The sequence below is a fragment of the Physella acuta genome, unplaced genomic scaffold (genome assembly GCF_028476545.2).
Source record: "Physella acuta isolate Inbredline_101_S28 unplaced genomic scaffold, ASM2847654v3 ptg000837l, whole genome shotgun sequence".
In the NCBI taxonomy this organism is placed as follows: Eukaryota; Metazoa; Mollusca; class Gastropoda; family Physidae; genus Physella; species Physella acuta.
Window position 1 is genome coordinate 254144 of NW_026732354.1, and position 9654 is coordinate 263797.

The 9654-nt window shown below is 30.6% G+C and overlaps 1 protein-coding gene across 3 annotated transcripts; it reads right to left on the reverse strand.

Annotated features, from left to right (window-relative positions):
* LOC131951898 (zinc finger imprinted 3) lies at positions 1-6291 on the reverse strand. 3 transcript variants are annotated; one of them, XM_059314331.1, is made up of 3 exons: positions 6200-6281; positions 5306-5417; positions 1-3611 (listed from the first exon to the last, which is right to left on the reverse strand). In XM_059314331.1, exon 3 carries the CDS (start codon positions 3572-3574, stop codon positions 1832-1834), a length of 1743 nt encoding a protein of 580 aa, XP_059170314.1. In that variant the 5' UTR covers positions 3575-3611; positions 5306-5417; positions 6200-6281; the 3' UTR covers positions 1-1831. The 3 variants fall into 3 exon arrangements, with proteins under 3 accessions (XP_059170314.1, XP_059170312.1, XP_059170315.1); XM_059314329.1 differs by having other exon boundaries at positions 5306-5591; positions 6200-6259; XM_059314332.1 differs by lacking the exon at positions 5306-5417 and having other exon boundaries at positions 6200-6291.
* Positions 6292-9654: the final 3363 nt, after the last annotated feature.

Below are 9654 nucleotides of genomic sequence, written 5' to 3' on the forward strand. Positions count from 1 at the left end.
TTTGAACAAAATTTCAACTACTACAAATGGCCTTATGAAAAAATAAAAGGTTTTCAACAAAGTGAAACAACCATAATATGTAAATTTCCCAACACAATAATCTAGAAATAGATCACTTGGTGGGGCAAGGGTCAGATACAACCGACCAAAAAAAAACATATTACCTTATGAATGTTATATAAAAGTCTAAACTTTTATTTGAACATTTTCAGTAAGTACACCTGGTACAATAAAAATAAGATTTTCAACAAAGAAAAACAATGAAAATGTGTACAGTTCCAAAAACAACCTTAGATCACTAATGTTGAATTTTCTGTTTTAGATCCACTACTGGATCCAAAAAAAATTTCAATGCAACTTACATGATTGAAATATAAAATACCAAATCAATATTTAAGCAAATTTAGAGTAAGAATCAATGTTTTTTAAAAGGCCCAAAAAATCCCAGCCAATATATAAATATAAAAATAAACACACCAAAATTATTCTATTTAATTTGATTTTAAATTTTTTTTAACTGGTCCCATGCTTTGATTCTCTTTCTCTATTTCATGTTATCTGTAACAAATCCCATCTTAAACTTTGCTTACTACTATAACTAGCCAATATACTGGGCAATATTCAGATAAAACAGTTTAAAATACATTCTCTCAATCATTAGGTTTTGTAGGCTTTTAATTTTAAGATAAAAAGAAAAGGGAATGGAAGCAGGCGTTGCTACTGATATAGAAATATAAGAATTTATGTCTATATTGCAAGATAAATAAACTGTGGTGAAATATGTTTTGAAGTAATGTAATTACAAGAAAGCTGTCTTTAGACTAACTTTATTACAATGATATAGGTGGGTCATGACCTCTAAACATAAGAGCCACTATATCTGTGTATTCATTTAGATAAAATAGTTTAGAATATAAAATATACTATTGTGGTTTTTAGATAAACATAATGTATACTATCCCAGAAGATGGTTCTACACATAGTATATTCATCTCTTTCATGCCCCATCTACTGATGCTGCCTTGTTAAACCCCACCATAAGGTCCAAATATTTAAGTTATAACTCTGTAGAAACAACAAATACAATATAACAAAACTCAACAAAAAACACTACACATAAAAATCACACACAAAATATGTAAAACTTAATGCAACACAATGTAATTTAATACAATATCGCAATACTGATTTTTAAAAAATTACACATTGTGTTCTTTGTTTTGGTACAAAAGTACATGATCAGGACATTAGGCTATTAGAATTAATTTTTCATAAAAATGGTAACTGCCCAGTGAACATGTGCTTGACCCCCACACCACCCCATGCCACCTACATCTAATGAAACCTCCCTTTATGCACAATCCATTGCATCTTCTAACAACAAGATACCCTATTATAGAATTTAATGGAATCTAATAATGTACAATATCATAAATGCTAAACAATAAAAGGACAAGGTTTGTTAACTAATTAATGAAAAAAGATTCATTATCTGGGCAAAATTTCAATGGCAAATGTCACATTCAAGTGGTTTTTACGTGTTATAACAAACTTTCTGAGAAAACTTTTTGTGAGAAATGCTTCATTTATATGGTTTTTCGCAAAAATTAATTCTTGTATGCTGTCTTTTTGTGACAAATGTCTAATTCATATTCAAATGCTTTTTAGCCAGAATGATTTTTTTATGTATGGCTAAACTATACTTCTAAAGAAACTTTTTGTGACAAATGTCACATTCTAAAGGTTTATCTGCCAAATGAATTTTTTCATGTGATACTAAAGAAGTTTTCTGAGAATAGTTTCTATGACAAATGTCACATTCATGTGCTTTTTAACCAGAATGTATTTTTTTATGTCTAGCTAAACTAGACTTGTATGCCATCTTTTTGTGACAAATGTCACATTCATAAAATTTATCTCCAGAATGAATTTTTTTATGTTTGGTTAAACTAGACTGGTGGAGAAACTTTTTGTGACAAATGTCACATTCAAAATGTTCATGACCAGAATGAATTCTTTTATGTACGACTAAATTAGACTTGCGTGATAACTTTTTGTGACAAATGTCACATTCAAATTCACATTGTTTTTGGCCAGAATGAATTATTTTATGTTTGACTAAACTTGACTTGTAAAGAAACTTTTTGTTACAAATGTCACATTCATAAGATTTACGGACAGAATGAATTTTTTTATGTGCGGTTAAGTTTGACTTGTTATAAAACTTGTTGTGACAAATGTCACATTCATACAATTTATCTCCAAAATGAACATTTTCATGTGATACTAAAGCACTTTTCTGAGCATACTTTTTATGACAAATAACACATTCATAAGGTTTATGACCAGAATGAATTCTTTTATGTATGACTAAATTAGACTTGCGTGCCATCTTTTTGTGACAAATGTCACATTCATATTGTTTATCTACAGAATGGGTTTTTTCATGTGATAATAAGTTATCTATAAGAGAAAACTTTTTAAGACAAATGTCACATTCATGTTGTTTTTGGCCAGAATGAATTTGTTTATGCAGCTCTATATTAGCTTGGTTAATAAACTTTTTATGTTCAGAATGAATATTTCTTTTATGTGTGGATAAAAAAGCTTTACAAGAAAAATTTCTGTGACAAATGTCACACTGATGCAGCTTATTAACAAACTGAGCTTTGTTATGCTTTGACGAGACAACTTTCTTAGGAATCTTTTCACGACTTGAGTCAAATTTGTGTTGCATATCTTTTTGATGAATTGTGTTTTGCAGTAAAGAAACAGGCTTATGTTGTTTCTCACCTGTATTTTTTTTTATATGCTCTTTAACATGGTTACAGCTTTCTGAACGTACAGCCTCTTCCTCTGAGTTCTCAGTTTTTTCCAAATTTGACACGATGTGGTCCATGCAGGCAAATTTTTTACATTCACTACACTGATTGGTTTCCGTTCCCTTATGAATTAGGGGAACATTTGAAGATAAAATATTATTTGAATGGGTGAGCAAAATCTTAAGTTCTTTTAATTCAGTCCAAATATCTGATTCAATACATGGGATTTTTTCTTCACAAGTAGTTAAATGTGGTAGAGGTTGTATTTGTTCATCAAAACTATTTTGGTTTTCACTCTTGAATGATGAAATTGGCTTTCCTTCTTCAAAGTTTGAAAACAATGTTGATTTATCTACTTTCATGTTGTCAAATGTTGAAAATGACGGAGAAACATTTAATTTCGTATTATCAGTAGTCGAAAAAGAAGTTGATAGATCTGGTTTTAAGTCCTCTAAAGCTATACACGATGTTCCTAAATTCAATTCAATGTTATCAGTTGTAAATGATGTTGATACATCTACTTTCATATTTTCTAAAGCTGGAGATACATCTGATTTAATGTCATTAAAAGCGGATAATAAAATTGATACATCTGGTTTTACTTCTTCTAAAGTTATTTTAGATGTTACTACATCAGGCTTAATGTCAGCTAAAGTAATGTTAGGAGATAATTCGCACACTTTTTCTTCATTGCATTCCTGTAGGAACTCGAATTGGCTCGGCAATGTTTTAAAATCAGCTTCCTCATCCATTCTGTATAATTTTTATCTGGTAAATTGATGACTAAAGCTAAAAAAAAAAATAAAAAATAAAAACAATTATGACTACAAGCCAAACTTTTTTATAAAAATAAAATATATTTATAATTGAAACCATAAACTAAGTAATTAAGTAAAGAAACTGAGGCCATACACTAATGCATTTTTAAAAGAAATATAAGAATCTGAAATGAGGCCGGTATACTGCATTTTTAAAGAATTTTTGTTAATTGTAACAGAAATTGACTAATACACTCAATCATCCAATGTTACTGTGTTCAGTAAAATTTTTGTGATTGACTTCTTGAGCTAGTAGGGCATTAAGATGTGATAAGGCTAAGGAGAGTACAAGTATTATGGTATGTTGAGACTAAGGAAGGTTTTAAGATGTGATGAGGCTAAGGAGAGTACAAGTATTATGGTATGATTAGACTAAGGAAGGTTTTAAGATGTGATGAGGCTAAGGAGAGTACAAGTACTATGGTATGTTGAGACTAAGGAAGGTTTTAAGATGTGATGAGGCTAAGGAGAGTACAAGTATTATAGTATGTTGAGACTAAGGAAGGTTTTAAGATGTGATAAGGCTAAGGAGAGTGCAAGTATTATGGTATGTTGAGACTAAGGAAGGTTTTAAGATGTGATGAGGCTAAGGAGAGTACAAGTATTATGGTATGTTGAGACTAAGGAAGGTTTTAAGATGTGATGAGGCTAAGGAGAGTACAAGTATTATAGTATGTTGAGACTAAGGAAGGTTTTAAGATGTGATAAGGCTAAGGAGAGTGCAAGTATTATGGTATGTTGAGACTAAGGAAGGTTTTAAGATGTGATGAGGCTAAGGAGAGTACAAGTATTATAGTATGTTGAGACTAAGGGAGGTTTTAAGATGTGATGAGGCTAAGAGCACTTTGATGCAGAGAGCTAAAAACAAATATCTTCTCACAATGTAAAAACATTACTTATCTGGCTGTCTACATTATAATATAGATCTAGACTTTAGTAAAGAATATTATTTTTTATTTTAGTAGATGTGTGTGAATAAAAATTTTGCAAAAGTCATTTAAAAGGATAAATTTAATTTCAAAAAGTCTGTGCAACACTCCTAGTTTTGTTTTTGTTAAGAAAGAAATTTGTTTTGATTTCTAAATTCTTAAAATTGTTAAAAAAATATTAATTGAAAGATTAAAGGCTAGTATTTTTTTTTCTATTTTAGCATTAAAGTAAGCATACAAATATGAAATCTGATTTATAATAGATAGATCTATAAACTATTTATCCTATTTAACAATAAAAATGATTAGTTTTAGAGATCTAATGAGCTCAGCAAAGTTTTATAATCAGCTTCCACTTCCATTCTGGATACATTTTAAACTGGTAAATTAATGACTAAGCTAAAAATAAAAAAAAACACTTAAGATTACAAAGTAAACTAAATTATAATGATTTATTATGTTTGGGAGGGTGAACACAATTTTTTTTGTTGAAATGCTTAATGTTTTAATGAATTGCCTATAAAGCTATAGAGTATAGAGTATATAGATTCTAGCTGTTGCTTGTCCTACTTTCTTTAAGCTGTTGCCTTGGTAGAGGAAGATATTGTAAGAAATAATGTCTTGTTGCATAAAAACAATTTATTATTATTTACTTTGTTTGATGACAGGAAATTAAATGCCCTGCCATAATAAATTAATAATTTTCATTAATAGAAAAATTAACCAAAAATAATACCTTGGCCTTGATCAAGGCAACAGACAAGACTAAGTCTGCTGTATATTTCAATGGGAAGAACTCTAACACAAAAGACACACTTGTGCAGAACAAACTATCGCATCTAACACTCCTTAAAAATGAACACACCATGTCAGTCATAGCATCATTTACATTTAATAGTAATTAAAATTTTCAAAGATAATTTTCTAGGTTGTAAATTAATTCTGATGATTAAAATTAGCATCAAATTAACTGTAAATTAATGTAGTTTTAAAACATTAATGAAACTAAAATCTGTGTCTCCCTGGAATTAAACTACGATTAGACTAAGGTGGTTTGAAGAAGTGATCTAAAAAAAAGTTAGTTCATCACAAAGGCCTAATATTATAAAATTACTTATAAGGGTATCTACATTATATTGGCTACATAAATTAGTAGGCCCTACTAAGGGCATAAGGGGTATTTATTATTTTATTAGCAGTTGTGTATGTCATAATGATTAAAACTTAAAAGATAAGTGATTAGGCCTCTAAAAAAAATTCAAATTTAAAATATTTATAATAGTAATAAGCTTTAGATTTTAGATTCTAAATGCAGTAAAAATAGGAACAAATAAATTTTTTTTTTTTTCTTTAGTAAAATCGTTTAATTTAAAGTCACTGCAGGTGTTCTAAAAATTCTAATGATAATTCTGATAGTAACCTATGTCCTAATATTTAATATGGCGTCACGATGGCGTCCTATGGGGCTAATAGGCCTAGAATCCCCCCTAGATCTAGGCCTATAGTCTATAGTCTAGTCTATATATATTATATATATAGATCTCTATATTATAGTCTAGCTCTAAAACTAATTTGTATTGTTACAAAATTATTTTAAAAATATAAAAATATATCGATCTATCTGTTATACTTTAGTTAGATCTAGAATATAGATCTAGAATCTTGATCAACTAGATCTAATACTAATTAATAATATACAGTACAGGGCTTGTTAAAGAAAATATTATTTAGAGTAGTTTCCCTTTAAAATGTATGCCTATTAAATTTTCGTTTGTTTAATTAGGATTGTTTTGATATATACTAAAAACCAAGTGTTTCTTTTTAAATTCTACACTTTAAAATGTTTATTCACTGACATTCAATATCGTACATTCTAGAATTAATATTGTAAAATGCAACTTTTAAACAGTTAGAAAGACTTGTGTTTTTGTTTTGCTTAGGCCTAGTCTGTGTGTTTTTATAATAATATAGGGCCCTAGTGTTTATTTGAACTTTGAACATTGCTAAACAGTTTGAGTATATTCCTGTTAAGTGCTCTTTTCATTTTCCAGTTTTAAGTATTTATTTTCTTTATTGTAAATAATGTCATTTCTATTTGTACCTCCCCATATATATATATATATATATATATATATATATATATATATATATATATATATATATATATATATATATATATATATATATATGAACAAATGGGGGTCCCCAACATTTTTAGCCCGGGGCCTCTCTCAAGCTTAATCCGTCCCTGCATATTGCATGGATTCAATACATTTCACGGATTTTCATGTCTATATTTTATATTACTAGTACATTAGCATACAATCAGAACGGGGGGGGGGGGGGGTAGAGACGATAGTGTTTGGCCTAAAAGCTTAGGACTACGAAAAATAAAAACAGGTTTTCATTATTTAAAATTACATAATAAACCTTTTTTACAATAAAAACAAAGTAACATGAAACAAAGAGATGGGCGTTAAATTGGTTCAGTTTTGGATCCATTTGGTTCTGTTCTGTTTTTATCTCACACATCACACACTGACAAAAAGATCACACTCACATACAGTCACCGACACACATACATACCTGACAATCGAGCCACACACAGACCAGATACACATAGATTCATCTACACACTTACAATCAAACACTTTGATACTGAAACATAGACATGGAAACATGAGATACAAAGCACACATAGAATCCCTCCGACATACTCTCAAGTGTCTGTTGTTAATTTATGAAATAACAGCGCAACGACTTATTTAAAAGTTAATTTTTAAATAAAAATGAAAGATAAGTGTAGGAATTTGAATTCATAAATCATATTTTTTTAAAGATCTTATTTTGAATTGCAACTTAATAATTTGATATGTTGAGGCAAACGGCCAAAAGTAAAACAATAGTTAGAGAAAAATTAAATGTATTATGATTTTAAACTATTAAACTCAGCAGAGCGGAGACAACTGTTGACAGCAAACACTGCTGCCAATAACCCTGCAGAGAAGAGAATTTTCCGTTAAGTTATTTTGTCTCAGTGGATCACTTAACAAACGTGTTTATTGCGTCAGTAACTGAGTAAGTGATGTAGCTAAATATCAAATTTAATAGCCGTCGGTACCCGTTACACGTGAATCATAGGCCTATATATTTTTAATGTTAAAATGTTTGAGAAAAATATTTTATAAAATAGTTTCTGGTCAAAACGCAATGTGCCTTACTACACATTAAACAATGTTAGTGACAAAGCAAAGAAATAACTAAATAGCTAAAAAAAACTGACACATTAAAAATAACATAGGCTACCAATACCTACTAGAAAAATTAAAACCAAATTAAAGGCTATACATTATTAGTCAACAGAACGCCAAATTAAATCCACACACTGATTAAGATACTTAAATGATTCCGTTAAAAATCCGGCTGTTCAATGGCCATTATGTTGCTTTTTAAAGTAATTTGTATTAGTTTGACCGAGAAAATTGTATATATTTCATAGCGTACTTCTTGGTACGTAGATTTATAGAATCTAGATCTAAATCAAAATTGAACGTAATAGTTAATTTCTTTATTTTCTAAAATTGGAAGATGACGCCATTAGTTTTGAGTTTTTCCATAGTGTAAACAACTATAAACACTTTTCCGGTTGTATAAGTAAAACTGTGTTTCTACATTCGAATAAGCCTTTATTTTTCTTGGTCAAATAAAATTTAGGTAATACATTTAAAACAATTTACATTATTTTCAACAAAGGTGCGTATCAAGTTCTCCATATATCTCTGAAGATTTCATATCCTGTGAAAATATTTTGCGAGGAGGTGGCCAAGTTTATCATGTCTTTGGAGCAACGCAACACGGTGTATCTTATCTATTACAACTACTTCAAAGTTGCGATTATTCCCAGTTTACTTTATACCTTTCTTTAAACTTTCTAAGACCAAACATTACAGGATTCCACTCCTGATGCCATACTCTTACTGTGACTGCTTGTATGATCGTATTAACAATAAACATGTTTTTAAGTGTAAACAAGCAGAGGCGTAGCGACCCTTCCCGGCGCCCGAGGAAAAACTTTCGATTTGCACCCCCCCCCCCCTCAAACTTTCAATTTGGCGCCCCCCCCCCAGGTCGGCGCCCGGGGACATATATCCCCCCCCCCTCGCTACGCGTCTGTAAATAAGACAACTATCGTTAGCCTTCATTTCTTTAACTTTTTGCTTTTATTTATACGAGAAAGAGTCAAATGAGTAGAACACTATATGGTGCCAAAGTTATTTCCCCGAAGACGTATGTATGTGCTACTACACATAGACCGCGAAATTAGAAAAATGTTTCAAAAAATATTTTAAAAAAAATATTTAAATGGTAATTTTTAAATTCTTTAATTTTAAAATTCTTTTTCTTAAACTCACACGTTCGGGCATATGCGGCCAAAAGATCAAAGATACAGTTAATCTTTTTCTGTGTTCTTGGCATATGAAGGAGTTGTGTACACACCTGCCTGTACTTTTCGTAACGTGATTCAGGCATCCTTCAGAGCTGCCTGGAGTCTATTACGTCCCAATACCTCAAGCAGATGATTTGAGCTCGAGACTTGCAGGTAAGCTGTCGTGTGCTCTACTATCCGACCACCCCGCCCCAATTACCCCTAAATGTTACATCATTATTATCTAGGTTCACCTGCCTGTTACTCACAAAGAGAACAGTCAAAGAAATTCCGAAAACAGAATAAAAATGAAGAAAACAGACCGGAGCGTATATGTAGTTACTAGTTTCTAACAATCGATAGATAAATAATGGCTGACATCATTGTATGTTATCAGAGGTTGAGATAGCACGTGAATCACAGGTAAGTAGGGGCTCACATTATAGGTAAGTAATGGCTTAGGCTACTTCATAGATAAATACTAGCTAACATCACAGGTAAGTACTGGCTGATGTCACAGGTAAATACTGGCTGACATCATAGTTATTTTGGCTGTCATGAAATGTTCGTATTGGCTTACAACATAGGTAATTATTTAGTAAAATTTGATGACAGATTGCATTGTCATCGGGTCATTGCCAACACTCCAAGTTTGAAAC

What these genes read in the sequence shown, in the direction of transcription:
- LOC131951898 (XM_059314332.1), bottom strand. Translation starts at nt 3,574, where the DNA reads ATGGATGAGGAAGCTGATTTTAAAACATTGCCGAGCCAATTCGAGTTC.